The 19,698-nt window shown below is 50.6% G+C and overlaps 1 protein-coding gene across 4 annotated transcripts in view; it reads left to right on the forward strand.

Moving 5' to 3' along the window:
- Positions 1 to 6,601: 6,601 nt before the first annotated feature.
- LOC122384755 (RNA-binding protein 24-A-like) overlaps positions 6,602 to 19,698 on the forward strand; it is a 37,327-nt gene continuing 24,230 nt past the window's right edge. For all 4 annotated transcript variants that reach the window (XM_043372465.1, XM_043372466.1, XM_043372467.1 and 1 more), the window contains exon 1: positions 6,602 to 6,953. In XM_043372465.1, the coding sequence (XP_043228400.1) occupies positions 6,705 to 6,953 (249 nt within the window). In that variant the 5' untranslated portion in view covers positions 6,602 to 6,704. The remainder of the gene's footprint in view (positions 6,954 to 19,698) is intronic.

Raw genomic sequence — 19,698 nt, forward strand, 5'->3', positions numbered from 1 at the left:
CGGACGGTGTATATAGGCATGGAAGACCTTGTTGAACATCGCTGAGCGTTGTGAATTACGTAATCCTGCAGAGGGGGGGGGGGGGGGGGGGCGTGCCCGCTGCGGGATCGACGGGAATAAGAGCGCATAAGACCCGGCGAAACATGCGGCGGTCTTGCCGGAAAGGTCATCTTATGATTGTTGCGTTAACAATAACCTGCGGCGTTGGACGTGATGCTTGTTAATAAAAAGAGCCCGTGAAAGGCGTCGGTGAAATCGTTCCCAATTTTGGGTACGCCGTTCCTATAATAAGGAACGCTTGCAGCGCCAGTGTACGAGAGCGTTCCCAAATTTGGGCACGCGGCCCGGGCGGTGGACTGCTTTAGAAATAGAGGAACGATTTGAAGCTACGATGGGCCTTACAATATCAAACTCTTTCCCAACAATATTGAGACAAATATCAGGCGGTTCACGATCGTTTTGTATTTTTTGGACGTCATTTCACGGTTCTTCTTCTTGTTTTAAACAATGCCTACATGGCGTTCCCATATTTGGGTTTATCGTTCCCAAACATGGGAACGAAAATGCGTTCCCAAAAATGGGCACGCTTGACCATAGTTCCGCCTACTGAGTTACTCGCGAGCGTGTACATACTCCGCACATGGTAAAGTGGGGAGGGGAGGGTTAGAGTGGCAGCCTGTGTAGAGGCTAGAACCGGTTTCTTTCTTCTGGGCCGGCGAGGCACGGCACGCGGTCAGGGGACGGGGAAAGGTCAGAGGTCACTCACAATGTGCAGTACCGCGTCCCGTCCTCTCTGCGTGCTGACCAGCGCACGACCTCGGCCGTTGGCCAATCGGCATTGAACGGTCAAGGCCACCCGTAGCCAGCGGGCGGGGTGAGCCGGCAGCGTGCCGATTCATGTGTAGTCGTCCAAGGTTTTAGTCGTTTACCATTGAGCCCGGGAGACGACTGTAATGTTGTTTATCCGCCGTCTCGCTCCCGAGGAAAAGGCTGGCGCGTGTTCAGCGATTGTATTAGTCAGGCAACACAATGGTCAGTCACAAAGTCAGCCTTTGTGAGGTGACCCGCCCAGAAGATACAACACTCTTGCCTTGGCGAATACCTTCCCAAAATGATGGACCAAACAGGAATTCATTTTCAGCAAATGACAGATGACGCTGAAATCGCTGAAACGTACGCAGACGAGCGTACCCGCTGGGACTGCATTCATACCATATACAGATACAGTCTTCATAAAGCATGGTATAACGTACATTTACAGCATCGCGCTATACATTATATACAGTATACACAGGTGGCAGTCGGGGTGGGGGTGGGATGCTGGTCGCGACCGCTCGGCGCGCCGTCCAGTGAGCGAAAGAGCCCCCGGCCTCGCCCCGGCCGCCGCGGTCGCGCGCCTGACGCCACGAGGTCAATCCTCGGAGCGAAACCCTCTCCTTCTCAGTCGATATATCCTAAAGTATAGCAGATATCGCCGCCAAGCTTTCAGGATCCCTCCGGGCATCAATTTTACACCTCGTGACCATTTTCCAGAGTCTATGATAGGTTGGCCACAAATGACGTCTGTGACGTCATGTTCTGCCATTCTCGATCCCAAAAAAGGTTTTGCGGGAAAGCTATCACGCCTACAGTTTTTAAAGGGAGATAATGAGCTTTCTTTTTTCTTAAATAAAAATTACTCGACATCTATACTATTTCTACTGTAGTTTCTATAAAATATGAAAATTTCCTAGCACATTTTCGTATCGTTATGCGCCAAACTCCATATAGAAGCGGACATTGGGGTTCAGATTGTTATTATGAGTAAAATATAAGTCATTTTCTTCATTAAACGGTTGTTTCTCTATGCGGCGATCATTTATGAAGCACGCCACACTTAGTTACCAACGAGCGATATCATAATAGCTCCATTTTTGGCAGTATACTGGCTGCGGCCGAGTGCGACGGTGGCGCCGACTATCGGCTACTCGTGCAACTAGGCCTCGCGGTGGCTCCGGCGGCCAAACTTCAGATGAAAACGTCCCTGTGTGGAGACTTAACGATAAACTGAAAAATGCGATATAATGCAATTAAATTCAGTAATATGCGTTTACCCTGACGTATTTTTTACCAATATTCGGGGAGAATTGGCACCGGGATTTGGCAGGAGAAGATAAAATGTTTATGAACATTCCAAATTGTATTATACCTACATTGCATTGTCAAAATATGTCTCAATATATGCGAGACGTCATGCTGTTTGCCGTAGTATAGCGAAATTGTTTCATGAAAGACTCAATACAAATATAACGGGAGTGATGTATCTTAATTTCATTTGGTGGTGCAAATATTTTTTTCTTCCATGTCCCGATCCCGGGTCGAATTTTTCTCTCCTATGGATAAAAAGTGCAGAGATGTGTTGCTCAGTTAGTGAGCTACAGCGTAGTATAGCGACTTTTTTATGTAAGCTGCCTATTTTTTCATACTGTGCTAGTTTCCACGAAAATCCGTGCATATTCTGACCAATATTTTTTTTTTCTTCCATGGCCAGATCCCAGGTCCAATTTTTATCCGCTATGGATAAAAAATGCATAAATATGTTGCTCAGATGGTAATCTACAGCGTAGTATAGCGACATTTTTATGTAACTACCCTATTTTTTCATACTGTGCTCATTTCCACGAAAATCCGTGCTTACGCTGACCAACATTTTTCTCTTCCATGGCCAGATCCCAGTTCCAATTTTTATCCGTCATGGATAACAAATACATAGATATGTTGCTCAGATAGCGAACTACAACGTAGTATAGCGACATTTTTATGTAACTTCCCTATTTTCTCACACTGTGCTCATTACCACGAAAATCCGTGCTTACACTGACCAACATTTTTTTCTTCCATGGCCAGATCCCGGGTCCAATTTTTATCCGCCATGGATAACAATACATAAATATGTCGCTCAGATGGTGAACTATACCGTAGTATAGCGACATTTTCATGTAACTTTCCTATTTTTTCACACTGCGCTATCACCCATCAAAATCCGTGCTCTCACCGACCTTAGTTCTCTGGCGTTGCCGATAGGCGGCGCTGGCGTCGCGTCCCGCGCTATGGCCGCGCCTGGCGCATAACGTGTGAAAAAGGTTTTTATTTTTGCAAAAAAGAAGCAGTACTTGCAGTACTTGTAACACCCACCGAAATGCGTTGTCCTTCTCTATAAAAAAGTCGCAGTATATGGCGCTTTTGTTTCAAACAGCGACGCTTGGGTTTTTGTTTAGGTATGTTATCGCCTTGTCGTTGCTTGGTTGTAAGGATTCTAATTTGAATTAGAGTTAATTCGGTTTAGAATTAATTAGATTCTAATTCGGGGGTACATAGTGCCTATTCTTCTTTGTTTCCAACATTATTTTGCGCCACAAATGAACGGCATGCGCCAGAAACGCAGCCAAATCTTGCGATTGCGACTACGAAATTCATTATTTTGGCCTCAGAGCCTGAAGCGAAAAATACAAGCATATTTATTTCAAAAAGACTTCAGGTTTGTCGAACGGTGTTATGAGAATTTTGATAACAGTACTGCATAAGTTTTTCAGTGATGCCGCAAAAGTGTTGTATCTATCTTCTTTTATTGTGCAGTCGGCGGGACCGATTCAAAATTGAGTCGTTGCTACTAAAATAGCAGCATATGGCGACAGATGATGAACAGGAAAAATAGTTGCGTAAATTTAGACATAAACCACCCCCAAACCATGAATATCTTTTGAAGGCACTATAGACGACCATTAACTCTGCTTACGTATGTCGTCACTTTTATTTGGGTTCGTTTGCTTATTTTTTTCTTTTCTTTTTTGCTTTGTTTGGTTTTGTGTTTTGTGTTTTTTGTTAAAAGGTCTGTTAGTAAAGCTGTTAAGCTATGTGTGTCATATTATGTTGTAATTTTGTATGTAATGTTTGTGTGCGTTTGTTTTGCGTGGTTAATGGTGGTCAAATGATCAAATAAATGGCTAGAAGTTGAAAAAAAAGACGGAAAAAAAACGACCATTAACTAACTAGATGTGATGAAGATCAAATGTAATGAATACGCTCATTTTACAAAATTACATGCAAGTACCAAAAAGTGATGTAAGTACTTATTCAACGGTCATTTTCAGCGCTCCCCGCTAACGTGACTTCAAGTTGAGATATTTGCGGCAAGGTGCCGAATTGAGCAAAATGGTTTTAATTTACATTATAACTTGTTGTGTTTTGTCAGAAAATGGTCCTAACTCAGATTTTGTGGAAAAAGGTCATAATCTCCCTTTAAGATGGAGGAAAATGTTCAAAATAAAAAATGTGTAAGATTAACAGGGCTATAAACTGCTATCACGGATTTTTGAAAATTTTGGTTTTGACCCCCAAAACTAAAAGTGAATTTTTAGATATAATGCCGCAAAAATCCCATTTTTTCAAAATTTTGAAAAAAAAAAACGGAATATATGATTAAAAAACTGTTAGTCTGCTATTGACATGCCAAATTTGAGCACGATAGCTTCATTTTTGGCAAAGTTCTTCCAAAGTCTATAGACAATATGTATTGTGACAATATATACTATGTATAAGCTATAACCACGGGATATTGACAATATTTAGATCATATATAATCTATTGACAATATGTAGACAACTAGACACACACTTCAAAAAGTAAAAACAACGACCTCGCGCCGACCAACCGCCATCCACACCTCACCAATGCAAAAGACATCTATAATCAGGCACGTAGCCAGGATTTTGCTCAGGGAGGGGCCACAGGTCGCGGCCAAGGGTCGTACCCCCTCCAAAAAAGAAAACTCCTCCTCGGATTTGGCTCATCATTTTTGGGGGTGTGGTGCAGCTATTTTCATTTATTTTATTTTTGCTGAATTTTGTTTTATTTTTCGCTTTCAGGGGGGGGGGGGGTGGCATGCCCGTGGCTACGTCCCTGTCCATAATGTCCAATGGCGAAGGAACCTTGCTGCTGCTTTAGGTTTACTTTTAGTTATACCTACAATTCATCGCAAAGTTAGTCCTACCTTTATTCAGTTAACTCGGCGGCTACTGAGCCGCCGGCTCATAACCAGACAGATATGCAGGGTGTTTCATAAATAACGTTACACACTAAAAACGCTACATCTCCTGACAAAATGCCGGTATATATTGGTATGAAAATTTCACACAAAACTTGGAAGACCAGCCACCACAACACTTTAGAGATCTACTTGAAATGGCCGCCTGCAGGCTGCAGCCCGCACACTGGCAGCTAACCTCCTCTTGAAGCCCCTGATAGTGGCGCGCACCACTGTGTACGGGCATCTTTGGCCACTCATTATCGTTTTGAACGGCTTCATCTTGAAATCGTTTCTCACCAGCCTCATCTTATCATCAGCCTTTCTCATCGTAGCGTGAGGCATGTGGCGTTCTCTGGCCATCTTTCTCATCGATATTTTCGCATTTCTTCTGATCTTCTGTCGGATCTTTTTGATGGCGCCGAGTGTTCTCCTAAGTCGCCGTTTACTGCCTTTTCCGTTGGGATCTTCTGTGGTGACCGACTTCTTGAAACGGTCAAAAGTCCTTGCATTCGGTTGAGTTCCAAACCTTTTCCAGCTTCCAAAGTTTTCCTTGGTGTTTTGCATTTCGAAAAATGACCGAACATTAAATCTTTTTTCAGCTGTTCATTATGCTGTTGATAGCCAGTTTATTCAGTTTGCTCGTTCCAATGGTGCTTGATTTTATGAAAAAACGACCTCCAAGTTTGCCAATATTGGATGGGAACTCTTGTGACGGTAATTATGAAACACCCTGTAGATGAGCTCGGCAAACTCGGTGATGTCTATATGCAAGTCATTAATGTCTGTGTAAGTCGTCGGCTCGCATGAAGAAGCGGGGCACTGCTCTAGGCATCCAGTGCATGACCGCTTGGTTTCCGCTCGGTAGTCAAAAGCCTCTAAATTCTTTATTTTATCAGAGGATGCAATGGCATTTGGCACCCTCGCATATTGGGCCACACGGCCGGGAGGTGTCGGGCTCCGTCACTCAGTCCCGTCACCATGGATCGGTCAGCTGGTCGCTGCCGTGAAAGATAGTATGAGAAAAGTGATGAAAGTGTCATCGCCATCCGCCGCTTTTTACAAGTTATTCGTGAAAATCCGAGGGGTACACATGCATATCCGTCCTCTCCGCAGTCCGCTATGAATAAATGAATCTCTTTGGAAAAGTCTTCAGCAATAAAGAATCCGTCGTATTGTTTGTCGTACTTGCACCATCTTCCCTGATATGAAACGGCTGCATTGATGCCATTCACTGTTTTATATATCTGTCCTACTCGAAATTGCAACTGTCCTGCTCGACAAAGATTGCAATGATTGTTGACTGCTCTTCAATTCTGCTGCACCGCCCACCCGGCAGAGTTTCGGCCCACGCGGCGCCCCATCTGCCGCTGCCCGCCGCCGCCCCGCCTCAGGTGGTGCCCCAATGGCAGGCCGCCCCGTGTCGGCTCACCTGCCCCCTCCCCCAGCCCCCGGGGCGCTGCACATGCGCCCCTGTGGCTGCCGGCGCATGCGCAGTGCGCCGCGGGCCAGCTGGCCGCGTCCTGTTACACGTGGGGCCGCGCAGTCGCCGCCGGCGTCCGCTCAGCAGTTCCACACCGCCCCGCCGCGCTCCCCGCCGCCTCTCTCCTGCTGCAGCTGCCGTGGTGTTTGTGAACAGAAAATGATGCTGATGCCCGGCGCCAGCCCGTACTCGCTACCGTCCGCTCTGGCGGCCACCGGCAGCCCTGCGCTGGCGGACTCGCCCGGCGTCTCACAAAAGGACACCACCTTCACCAAGATCTTCGTAGGCGGCCTGCCGTACCACACCACCGACAAGTCGCTACGTGAACACTTCGAGGTCTACGGAGAGATCGAGGAAGCCGTCGTCATCACCGACCGCCAGTCCGGCAAGAGCCGGGGCTACGGATTCGTAAGTGTGACGCTTGCTCTTTCGCTTCTTTGTGTCTGTTCAGTGTTTGCGTTGGTGTGAGTCCCCCTCCCCCCTAACGCGGCAGGTTTCTCAGATTTCAGACGCGCAGGAGGTGCCGCAAAGGGGAGAGGGGAGGAGGGGCCACCACGACTTTTTGCAGGAGCGCTGTGGCTGGTTGTCTGCCCCTCGTTGCTACTGCCTGTGACCCACGGCGTGGGGCACTGGCGTTTGTAACCCACTGGCTGGTGTGGTGTCCTGGTCTGTAAAGGTCAGCGATGACGGGCCTCCTGCCCCATCTATGACAGTTCTCTCTACCCGGCGTAGACAACAGTCAACACGAACCCCTGCCCTTCAGTTTGCCTAGCTCGGGTGGGTCCAGACTCCAGCCTCGCGATAAGATAACGCCTCGGAGGCGCCGTCACCTCCCTCCCGTCCCCCTTTGCCGATGTTTGGCGGGCCGCCGGGCCCGCGCGATACCGCCTCGGCTCGTGTTTGCGCGTCCTACGGCTCGCTGGGTGCCGCTGTGGTGAATCTCGAGCCAGGTGCGCGGTCTCAGGCCCGGCAGGCGAGCGTCAGGGCGCCCTCCCGAACGCCGACCGCGCCGGCGCCGGGCCCAGAGTTTCGGTCGGGCTTCCCGGGTTGGTGGGGACTGGGACTGTTTCTATGACTGTCCCGTAGGATGGTAGACTGGTGTTGCTGTTGGGAATGAACCCCAGATGTGTCACCAACTGGCAGGATTCTTGTCCTAACTTTCATTGCTTGCTGGAAGATACTTGATAGGAAGATTTCGAAAATAAGAATTTCGAAACAAGCAGATGTTATTATGATTCACGTATTTTTTTTTCAAATCCCAAGAGCAGCCAAGTTAATTCAAATAACCAGCAGCTACTTTTAATCTCCTTACATTTGTTTTAGTTTGGGGCTGCTCTTTACGTGCATTTTGATTAAATACCCCCGCGGTACCCCGCGTTTCCTGTTCTGAATCGCGAAATGCGGTCTGGATAAAATTTATGAAAAGTATGAAAAAAGAAAAGTATATTTTCAACCGCAAAATCGGGCTCTGGATACGTTTCTGGAACACATTTCATATCTATCACTCGGTCGCACTTCCTGCACGGGCCGCGTAGCCGCACGTGCCGACTGTACCGTCTCTTCACCCCTGACCAAAAACGCTCCGACCGGCCCCGATGCACCGTGATAGAGCAGGCGGCGGCGGCGCGGCGGCGGGCACAGAGAGGGGCGCACGACTGCTGCGGGTCCCAACAGCTGTGTCCCAGCTGCTGGCGCACAGTGGGCTACAGCTGATGTCACCAGCCAGCGCCGGTATCAACACATCAGCATAACCAGCTGTGTGGCATTGTCGGTATCGACGGCACGAGCTGTTAGAGGTGCGTGAGTCGACCGAGGAGGCGTGACACCGGAGAGGGCCTGTTTGAAGGGCTTTGGTATGAGATATAAATCATCACCAGTGAAGAATTAAATTAAATCGATCAAAACTTTTTACAGCGAAGTTCTTGACCTTGTTAAATGGATTTAAAAGGCACCACTGGCGAAGATTTGAATATCAATTTTTGGAACGCGAAAGGTTTTCGGTTGTAGTTTTATTTTTCTAAATGACGCAGCAATGAGTGACTGTACTTATTTGCCCGGCTTTTAGTTCCATATGCATATCTACGTATGTGAGAATCTCCTGCACATTTATTCAGGCATTCTAAAACTTATTTGATGATTTATTTGTAAACATAATTGAAGCAAGTATCCGCACTCCATTTTATATCATATATCCGTTAAAATGAGAATATGGCACGTTGGAATTTTCACGTAATTATTCTATAACAAGCAACAAACCGAGCTAGAGGCATTAGAAAGGCGTATTCCACTTGTCCAACTCGCCCTCGGCCTCCTTCCGTTTCGCGGGCCCTTCTGTCCTCCACCGCTCGTGCTGCAGCTGTCCCAACACTTCACCTGCGCGGCTCGCCCCTGTCCCCATCTGTGCCAGCCCAGGTGCCGATCCCACATCCCACCACAGGGCACTGGGGTTCCCCACCTGTGGCAATGTCACCCCTGGTCGCCACGAGGTACTGTCACCCTCAGAGGTCGTCCTGGCTCCAACTCGGTCTATGTAGTTCCAGTTTCTGCCACCACTGATCTCACGGGTTTTATCATTGGGCTCCGATTTTGCCCTCCCCAAAGTGTAGAAGGGTCTCACCCTTGTTGATTCTCTCCAGGTCCTGATCTCCCTATCCCCTCTCCCAGTCTCTCTCCCTCTCCCACGTCCCGGATGGCTCACCTCTGACCCACGGCTCTGACCCATGGCTCCCGTGTCTGTGACGTCAGACGACCACCACCGCCACAGGCCGCGTGTGGTCACAGCTTAGCGGGGGCGGCGGAACGGACTACTGCTGACATTTATCTGGTAATGACCGTTTTCGACAGGGAGGCCTTAGTGCCTGGATGGTTGGCATTTGAAATGGAAGTTATAGTTTGGTGCCTTTTGCCCACCTCTAGGTGAATAAATATGACTAAATTGCCCATGAATGGACACTTTGTTATATGTGATCATTATATCAAATGGGTTTAAAGTTTTAAACCTTTTTTCTGCTTACGTTTTAAAGGCCCACAAAGGAAGGTGTACAGCATATTTCTGGTAATGTTATGATATTTTATCATTTTTCTTTGGTAGTATTTTCATACGCAGTGAAGTCAATGTGGCTTTGTCTTCAATGCACACCATAGTCTGAAAATTTCCTCAGAGCAAACGGCGTCAGTAGTTGCGGGAGCGAGGGAAGCGTCTGGTGGCGACACAGTCAGATAGGGGAGGGTTCGAGATAGCGGCGTATTTTCGCAGACGCCCCGGACCACAGCTGGTGGGTTCCCGTGGCTAGGACCTCTCCAGTTTCGACACGGGAGGACAGATTTGCCGGGCAGCGTGGTGTTAATGGGCGCCGCTGTTTGCCTCGTTTACAGATGTTTCCCAAGTTTAGTTTTGTAAGGGTATTATATTGATTTTCTTAGGTTTTAAATGCATTTGTATTTTATTATGTGTTCAGAATTAGAGTAAGAATCACGACACATTCGACGTTATTGACCACGTACATCAAGTACGCGAGAGCTAGTCATCACTAGTTTTTTGCTTTCTTGCCCGTCGAGTTGACATAACTCATTACTTCACCTGGTTTTTATGCAGGTGGAACGGCGCGTTACGCTGTTTACCTTGCCAATAATCCAGTCATAAACGTATCAGCTGTCTGGTGCCGAACGCGCTGCCAACTCCCGTACAAATATGGCAGCAGGAGCGCCGAGCAGCAGAGGTACCGGGGCGTCGGTAAAAACGCCCCGGGCGCCGCTCTAATGGGGCTCTGCTCACTGCTGGCCCACCTGCCCCCTGCGGCAGACAGCTGACTCGAGTTGAACGCCCTGTGGGCACCGGCTCCCCGGAAAATCGCGAGCTTCCGACTCCACACTCCCAGTCTGCATAGCCATGGCGAGGGCGGCTCGGCGCGATATTAAAAAAAAACGGTATCACCGCAACTTTCGAGAGGAATCGAACACTTGAATGTATTTAAAGAAATGCTGGAAATATCGCTTTGGGGTACTGAAAATTTTAGCTGTCTGGCCAGAAACAAATCGGTTCTTTCTTGCATGCATCTGTTGGCCGAGCCTTGCGAAAACACTTGTTATGAACCACAACAACGACTATCTAAACTAACCCTAAGGGCAAGTCTGGAGTTCATTCAATTGTCTCCGCTGGAGTCCATAAGTCTCCGGTGCTTTCCCCAAGGGTCCCTATTTTCCGAGATTATAAAATTCCCAATTTGCCATCGCGCTGATCGGTGACCTCAGGGTTCAGGTAGCGGTCAGCTGCTGAGTTTTCGGTCACTGCCGGCGCGGCGCGGCGGGCACCGTTTTGGCGCGCCCTTCCGGCGCCCCGCTCACCGGCTATCACGCCGCATCTTCCGGCGCAGCCCCGCATTTAATTACCCCCTCCCCTCTCCCGCCCCGCCAGCCGGCGCGACCGGCGAGCCGCCCGTGCCGGTGCGGGTCCGGGGGACAGGCCAGATGGGCGCGCACCGGCCGTCCCAAACGCGCGCACCCCGCGCGGGCCGGCTCCCGCCGAGCGCAGACAGCTGAGCGGGCGTCCTCCCCTCCCTCCCCTCCCCTCCCCTCCCCTCCCTCCCCTCCCCTCCCCTCCCCTCCCCCCAGCCACGTGCAGTGGGGCCGCGCGGCGTGCGCTAAATACGCGGCTCCGCGTTTAGTGGTGAGTGAGGGATAGGGCAGGGTGGCAGGATGGGAGCTGATGTTTAAACAGATGGGAATGAGTTTGCGCACCACAGGTGTTATGTTTGAAATTTACCGTTTCGGGCAATGACTGCTGCCGAAGGGGGTGATCGCTGCCTCGATTAGGCAAGTTAAAATGAGTTGTTAAATGTGTAGTTTAACGGTAATGACTTCCGCTCTACCTGAGCGTGACACTGCCAAAATATTACAAACCGTTTCATCCTGCAGTTGTTTTTGACGAGTTCGTTCTTGCGAAGCTGACGAAGTTGAAAATAATTTCCGTGCCGTCTTATTTTTCACAAAGCAATTAAGTATGCGACAGAAATAAAGCCTTCAGCATCTATCAAAATTTCGCCACACATTCCCATTTTGACCTCAGAGCCTCCGAGGTCAGATACCACGATCAGCATTCAGCCAGTCAGCTGTGCTGAGCAGCGCTGGGGACAGTATTAGCCAGACAAGGACTCCCCCTCCCCGATCCCCGTCTGTCCCTTCCGCGGTGGCGCCTCTACAGTCGGCCGGCCAGAGGAGACCCCAGAGGTGGGCCCCGGGCCCTATGCAGCTGTTGTATACGTTGGCCGCCTTTCCGTGTGTGGGAGGGCTTTATTCTGGATCCAGACGGGTTGTGGGGCGCTTTATTCCGGATAGACGCGGGCTCCGCTGGGTTAAAGAGCATTGGATGGTTGTTGTTCTCACTTGACCTGCTGTATCTGTTCCTCTTCGTCCTCTCTTTATCCTTTGCCGGGAAAGAGTCACTCTCTGACAACTCAGGCGAGTGCCGCAGTCAGTTTTGAATGATGTATTGCCAGACTGGCTCATGCCTAGCGGCATTGGAATCCGGGGACGGAAACCCTAGGAAGCGGCATCCGGCACTGACGAAGGGAGGATCTTGGGGCGGCCCGGCGCGCAGTGGGTGCCCCATCATCCCTACCCAAGCCGTCCCCGGTCGGCCGGGGAAGGACAGGATAGGACTGAACCACTGGCAGATCCGAGGGGGGGGGCGTTTGGGGCCAGTGCCCCGCCCCCAGCCCCGTGGCGCCCGAAATCGACGAAAATTTACGTTTTTTTCGAGAATAAAAAGAAAACATCATTTTTTTTTTAGAACAGTTTGTGTTAAACTGCAATGAGTGCAAAATGAGTGCGTAAAGAACCGAAATCCGAGGAGTTTTTGGAAATTGGAGACGTTTTTGGGGGTATGCGCCCGCAGCTTCCAAGACCGCCTTTCTGGATCCGCCAGTGGGCGGAACAGCACGTAAAGGACAGGGTGGTACCAAACGGGACGAAACGAAAAGGAACGGGCTGGGATTGACTTCAGTGGGAGCAGCCGGAAGTTGCCAGAGACGACGGGCAGTACGGATAAGATAAATAGAAATAACAGGAGTTGGAATTTAACAAGACCGGATGGGAGTGGGATGGAAGTGGGCTGCGCGGCACTGGATTGAGACCCTGCGCAGATGCCGGGCGCGCCTTCATGTCGGTCTGCTGTCCGGGGGAGGGGTGCTGGTGTATTTTTGTGTCTCTCTCCGCGGGGAGGAGCGGAACACCACCAGGAGCGGAACCCGCCGTTACGGGGTGGCAGCCGGTGCCGAGGATGGGTGCGATGAACCCCTGCCGTATCTGTGGCACGCGGCACATACTTCCCCGGTGGAGGGTTTGGAGAGGGAATGAGCCAGCCAGCCATTCCTTTGCCAGGAATGGAGCCAGGCGCGATGGCCGCTACGTTTCCAGGAATAGATTGTGGAACCGTCATGATCGTTACGGTGCCAGGAAGGCAGGAAGTAACTTTAGTTCGCGGTCTTTCAAGACGCGCTACAGCGGGCTAGTATACATATAATCAAATGTTATGTAGGTATCAGACTGATAGCCTCAGACATTTTGTGTCCATTTAAACAAAATGACTCTTCTTCATTAAGCAAAGCACTGATACTGCCGACCCGCCTACCATTTAGGGATTAGCTCATGAGCTAATCCCTAAATGGTAGGCGGGTGGATCGTTTGGCTAAATCCATGAATGGATTTAGCCAAACGATAGTCAACTACTATTTTCCTGACCCCCAGCGAAGGACAACGCTAAGCTAATTGCCATCCATTGACCGCATGTAGCCTCATTAAATAATCATGCAATATAATCAGGGCGCTGCTCATACCGTTCTGCTACCGAGATGGGAATGCTGATAGCAGTAGTTAGTAGAACGGAGTGAATACTAGCTGTCCCCTGACGGTTGAATTGCAGCATTTACCTTTTGAGGGTACGTTTGATTGCCGGCATTGTACGCAATATTGCACGAAGTTCCATTTTCCACTTTCGGTGAGTGCCTTTAAGCACTCTGTGAGGTCCTGATGGGTCCCAAATCACCACGTGGGCTGTGTACCACACATGAGCTCTAATGTTGTAATAAGGTATAATGACAGCTGGTTCGGTAGCACACACGTGTGTGGCAAACCACGTCGTGATAATAGGCAGGCCTCGTCTCTAGATTGGGATGACCAACGAATTTCAGCTATCCACAACATGGGTCTTCTTAGTCCTGTTATAGACTCACGTCGTTTTACATCGCCCAGCAAACCACACGTCCGTTCTTTATTCCCCAATTATGATTATATTTAGGGACAATAGAGACCTCATTCCTGGTTTATCAAACCCAGCATTATTAGATTAATTCATTTCCTGCAGTGTGACCCGGGGCTCTGATAAGTTAAAAAAGCGGAAGTTGAAAACCGGTGCGTGTTGCCTGGTGTGAGTGGATGTTGTGAACAATTGTAATTGTTCTGCAGTTTTTGGGTCAGATGTGTACAGATACCCAATACCCATCTGGCATCAACCTTATAACATTTATAAAAGAGACCTAAATAAAAGGCGGGCGCTGAAAATTGTGGTTGATGTCGGTACGCCCAGGGGTGTCGTTTTCCGAAAATGATTGGTAGGGCCCAAAGGCGGCGGCCGGCCACATGTGGCGGGGCTTAAAAGGTAGGGTACCCCCAAATCTGCCTTTCTCATCGGATTTCGGCCACTTATTTTTTCGTCCTGGTCATTGACAAGACAAACCAAAATCTAAAAAAAAAAAAAACATTTTGGAAGTCTAGGTCCTCAACGAGCTCCATGCACAAAACGTGCAGTTAAATAGGCAGTTATAATAGTGTCGGAGGAATGCACGCCATTCTGAAAGAGGCCCACGCCGACTTAAAAGCACGGCTGTGCTGAAAGGGGCCAGGGACGGTTTTGATGGCCCAAGCCGAATGAAAAAGACGGCTACGGGGCCAGGAACGGCTTTGAAGGCCCACGCCAATCGCAGGGTTCGACAACTAACGAGGTCTCGAAACACCACGATAGTTAGAAAGACCTGCTTGCCAAAATAAAAGGATGACGGTACAAGCCGGCATTCAGAAAGTTACATGCCCGACCATGAAGAAGCAGAGAGATACGTCATCGACTTATTAGACAAAAAAGTTCATTTATTCAAATAACCACCGCTAAGACAAACACATTTCGCGCAGCGCTTCGGCCTTCGGGAGAGCCCTCAAAGTCTCCATAATCAATTGGGTTTTGGACCCATTCCACGTCCAAGACGGCTGCTTTAGTCTCCCTGCAGTCAGCGAAGCTGCCACTGCTAATTTCCTTATGTTGGGGAAGAGGTGGCAACCAGAGGGTGCAGGGTTCGGAAAAAAGTGGATGCGACAACAACTCGAAGCCACATTTCATCACTTAACTTATCGTCACCCCGCGCAAGTACGCAGGTGCGTGGCCGTGGATCAGTTGCACACTTTATGTCAGCTTCCCTATAGCCTCTCCTCGATGTCTATCGAATGGACGCACATCATCAATTGTGCGCCCCTGTTTTAGAAAGTTGACAACCAGAGCCCCGTCGGCATACCAAAATGCAACCACTATCACTTTGCCGACTAACTTCAACTCGTACCACTCATTTGGTGGCCGTTACTCGGTGTGCACTGTGCTTCCACTTGCGCAACTCGGCACGGTGTCCCTTAGTGTCAACGTGTGACGCCCACAATTCCTTTACGGTGACAAGTCAATGATATCTTCTAGATATTCGATAAGGGGCCAAACACCCCGCTAAGCCTCCTTTCGAGCTTGCCTTTTCTCAGCAGTGTCAGCAAACGGGGGATACATCTTGCAGAGATCTTAAACATAGCATGATAGATTCCAGTGGCGTAGCCAAGTGGGCCCATCGGGTCCAGGGGGCCCTTCGGGTCCCTGCGGCGCCAATCGGCCGCTGAGGGTCCACGCTGGCCATATTTCGTCTCAAAGGGACCCCACAGGGCTCGTCAGAGCATCTCATGGGCCCCTAAGTGGCGTATTAAGATCTTCGTAAGTGCCCCACGCCGGCTTCTTAGAGCCCTTGTCACCAGTTAAGGCCCTAAGAGGCCGCCAAGGGCCCCTTACCAGCCTGCCCCTCACGGTCTCTGAGAATCTCTTGCTGGCCTCTGCGGGCCTTGGCTCTGAGGGCGCATTGGTGGCCTCGGCTCTGAGGGCCTATTGGTGGCCTCTGAGGGCCCTTACCGGCCTATAAGGAGCCGGCTCTACGAGCTGCATGCCCGCCTGTGATGGTCCAACACCAATTCTCTTAGGGCCCCAATAACTGTGAGGAGTGCCTCTGATAGCCCACACCGGCGTTTCTGAGAGCCCACGCCGGCGTTTCTGAGGCCCCTTCTCCCCCAGTTCTGAGGGTCTTCATCAGAGGCTCCTAAGGCCCTACACCAGCGACTCTGACGGCTCCACTGAGTCCACACTGGTGACTCTGAGGGTCCCAGTGGCGTCTGAGAATACTATTCCGGTCTAAAGGGACCCCTCGGCGCTCCTGAAGGCACCACCGACCTCTGAGGTCCCCTTGTCGTCCTATGAAGGGCCCGCACCAGCACTCAGCTGGTGCGGGCCCCGAAACGGCGCCCACTCAGCTCAGCAGCTCTAAGGGTCCCACGCATATCTGTGATTGCCATAAACCAGTGTATCTGAGGGCCCCGAAACGGCGCTTAAGAGGGCTCTCACCGGCGACTGTGCAGGTCCCACTCCGGCGCCTCTGAAAGCCCCACACATATGCATCTGACGGACACCCACCAGTGACTTTTGCGTGGCCCACACCGGCAATTCTGAGGATCCCACCGGAGTCTGAGAGTACCGTGCCGTTCTCTAAGGACCCCACTGAACTTCTGAAGGTGTTGCCGGCCTCTGAAGACCCTTTGCCGGCCTGAGGAGTGAGGACACCTTGCCTTTCCCTAAGAATCCCCTGCCGGCTTGCGAAGGGTTCGCGACAGCAGCTCCTACGGCCCACAGGCCACACACATCTGTGACGAATGTACATTTATGCTTATTTGCTTATCTGTTTATTTTAATTTTTTTTACCAAGTATCAAAAGATTGGTAGAGCTCAGCGAACACTGGTAGGGCCCAAATAAACATTGGTAGGGCTCGGGCCCTACCAGGCCTATACAAAACGACGCCCCTGGCTACGCCCCTGTTATTTGTTATGGGCACGAGTAGCCAGCACGCTCCGCCAATGACCTTTGTCCATTTTACGTCGCCGAACTTCCATTTAATGTCGCTTTACTACCAGTCAAGATTTATCCACAAAAATAGCTTATTTGTGCTGAAAAGGGAAAATCGTGACTGTGTGAGTAAACGATCGTCATAAATCACTATGACCGTAGATTCACCGGTCAGTCGTTTTGCGATTCGGAGTTACATCATTTTCAGAGGAACATGCCTGTGGCGATGCCGTAAAAAACGACTGAGGAAACCTGAGAGCTAGACTAGCCCTAGGGAACCCCAGAAAGCCCCCGGCAAGCCTTCGACTTCTCCAGGGGAAACCAAGGGACATTATGGGGGAATATTGTCATCTCCGGTAAACTAATCATAGCGCGGGACCCACTTCAAGTCGAGCAGTGGCAATGCGTATACGGACGGCCCAGTTACCCACCACCGCGCTCTAGGGAGTCCCCACACTTCCGCTGCTGTCACCGTCCCGGGCCCCATGACGTCACAGCGGCCATTTTGCGTCGGCCGAGCTGCCGCAAGCTCGCCGGTCACGTGACCTGGGCGCCGGCCAATCGGGGGTCTGGGCGGAGCGTGACATTCGGACCGACTGCCTCCGGAGACTGGCTTCGGCCACCTGCTGTCAGAACAACGGCGCTGGAGACTGCCGGCCCCGCCCCCGCTCGGCGCCCCCCCCCCCCCCGAGCTGAAAGTCGCCGGGGGGGGGGGGACGCTCGCAAGAGGGTCATGGATGGGGCGGGGGTTAACGCAGAATGATTGGGCGTGCCATTATTGCACGAAATGTTTTTACGTTGGCCAGCGCACGTAAAGCTCTAAGCCCGAACATCAAGCATGCACTGAGACATGATGATGTCACTCATGTCAGGTTTTATGTCAATTATGTCCGATAGCTCGTTTCTTTTTTAATGAGATTCCAAACCAACTCCTAATACCAAGGCACATTCCGTCTTTCTTTCGCTTTTGTAAGAGGAGGTCAGAGTTCTGGTGCACCCCTAAATTAGGTACTGTCGGAACTCAACTATGCCCGTTAATCGCCTTTATGTGCCGTGCCGTCGGGGTATTCGAGTCAGCTGTGCTCCGCTCAGACGGGAGCCGCTCTGGCGTGCCAGACGCCTCCCGAGCCTCCCAAAATATACCGCCGCGCCGGTATTGTCTCAGCTGCGCCGTGGGCGTCAAATGTGGCGCCAGACTCGCGCCGTGCCGACAGGTATCGGTGGTGGGTGTCGGGAGAGCGCCTGTCGGGAGAGGCTGTCGGGCGAGCGAGCGTCGCCGCTGGCGAGCAGAGCGAACCGTGCAGCAGTCAGCAGCCGACACCTGCTCCTGTCAAACGGAGAAATGACGTGGCGCCCGGCCGCGCCAGTCGCCCCGGTTTGACGTGCCACGGCAGGAGTGAGCTGGTCCGATGGGGATGGCAGTCGATTTGTGGGTGGATGGATGCGTTGGACTCGGTGCTAGGCAAAGTTTAATCGGTTAATCAGCCTTTGCCTGAGGGCAATACATGGTGACGATTCGCCCTTGGGAAGCTCCTAATTTGCTCTTCTGGGGAAGTAATAAAATTATGAAAATTAAGGCCTTGTAAAAAGGCCAAAGTCGTGAGTAATCCGAACAGCGTAGTCATCGCGGACCTCGGGGACAATTTAGGAGATCCCAGCTCATGCCTTGAATTATTAACTAGAATGGGAGCGACTGTTTGCTTATTTGTTTCCTGATTTCCGATGAGTCTGAGGATGAGCCACCACTGAGACTTGGCGCGCTCCGAGGCAGTGGTGGCGCGGTGCCGACGAGGAACTGGCGCGCCTCCAAGTTCCTCGTGAGGCCCGCTCCTCTCCCCCCCCCCCCTCCCCTCGACAGTCCGCCCCGTGTCATGGCGGCGCTCAAGCAAGCAGACGGTCTGGTTGGGACGTGCAACTGGTGATTTCACTTGAAATGTCTAGCTTTCTTGCTCGACACCTACTAAAACTGCAAATGAAATACTGCATCATTTTCTCAACCTTGACTTCGGTCTTTTTCCACTTCTCTTATCTCATATAAGTAGATATTTTATGGTGCAACTTAGAGATATTTGCAGTAATTTTATAGACCGACGCGGAGTGTCAAGTGGTGTTTTTACCGCTTTGGCACCACAGCTGGCTGACACGTTTTGTGCTCTTAGCGGAGCACTGTGGCGCCATTTTGTGAGCTGCCTGTGCCGCGGGCTGGCGCGCTATTTGGCAGTGACGCGCCAGCTGCGCCGCCCCCGCCCCCGCCCCCGCCCTGCTGTCAGAGGGAGGTGTTTGTGAACATTGCTGCCAGTTGCGCGGTGGCGAGCCCTGCTTGGCTGACAGAACCCTGCCCCTCCCCATCTCCCCTCCGTTACCTCTCACTCCCTGACTGCCTCTCACTCACATCTGACGAGTTTCCGCATTTGGTGACAGCCAACTCACCAATTTCCATTTTCCTGAGACGTACTAGTTCTGCTCTGATCACTTGAGCTGCACCTTTGACGATTCAAGATGATAATGGGTCCAATAATGGTTCCTTGGGGAGGTCGGGAGATGGGTGCTGTCCATAAGACATTTATGCCATTTTTTCTCTATCTTACATTTTTTCTATCTTCTATTGCAGATTGTTTATGGGTGGTAGATTCGAGCAAATGATGAGGCTCTGGTCATCTCAAAGCTCTGAGATTTGTTGATATCCTGGATAACAAGTGGCCTTCATATTCCTCTAAATATTATGCTTTTTATGATATCTATTGCCTATAATGCTATCGTATTTAGACAAACCAGTTAGGACTCGATCTTTACTGGAGCGGAGTCAAAAAGTTGGATATGTTTTAGCTGTTCCCTGAGAACTGCGCAAATTTAAACTGAGGAATACCAATTAAGCTTCCATCCACTGACTCATCACAATTAACTATTTTTCCCACAGAACCGCCGGCGTCAGACTACCCGTGTATGCTGTTGGGTGGGCTGGGGGA

The sequence above is a fragment of the Amphibalanus amphitrite genome, unplaced genomic scaffold (genome assembly GCF_019059575.1).
Source record: "Amphibalanus amphitrite isolate SeventyFive unplaced genomic scaffold, NRLGWU_Aamphi_draft 000197F_arrow, whole genome shotgun sequence".
Classification (NCBI taxonomy): Eukaryota; Metazoa; Arthropoda; class Thecostraca; order Balanomorpha; family Balanidae; genus Amphibalanus; species Amphibalanus amphitrite.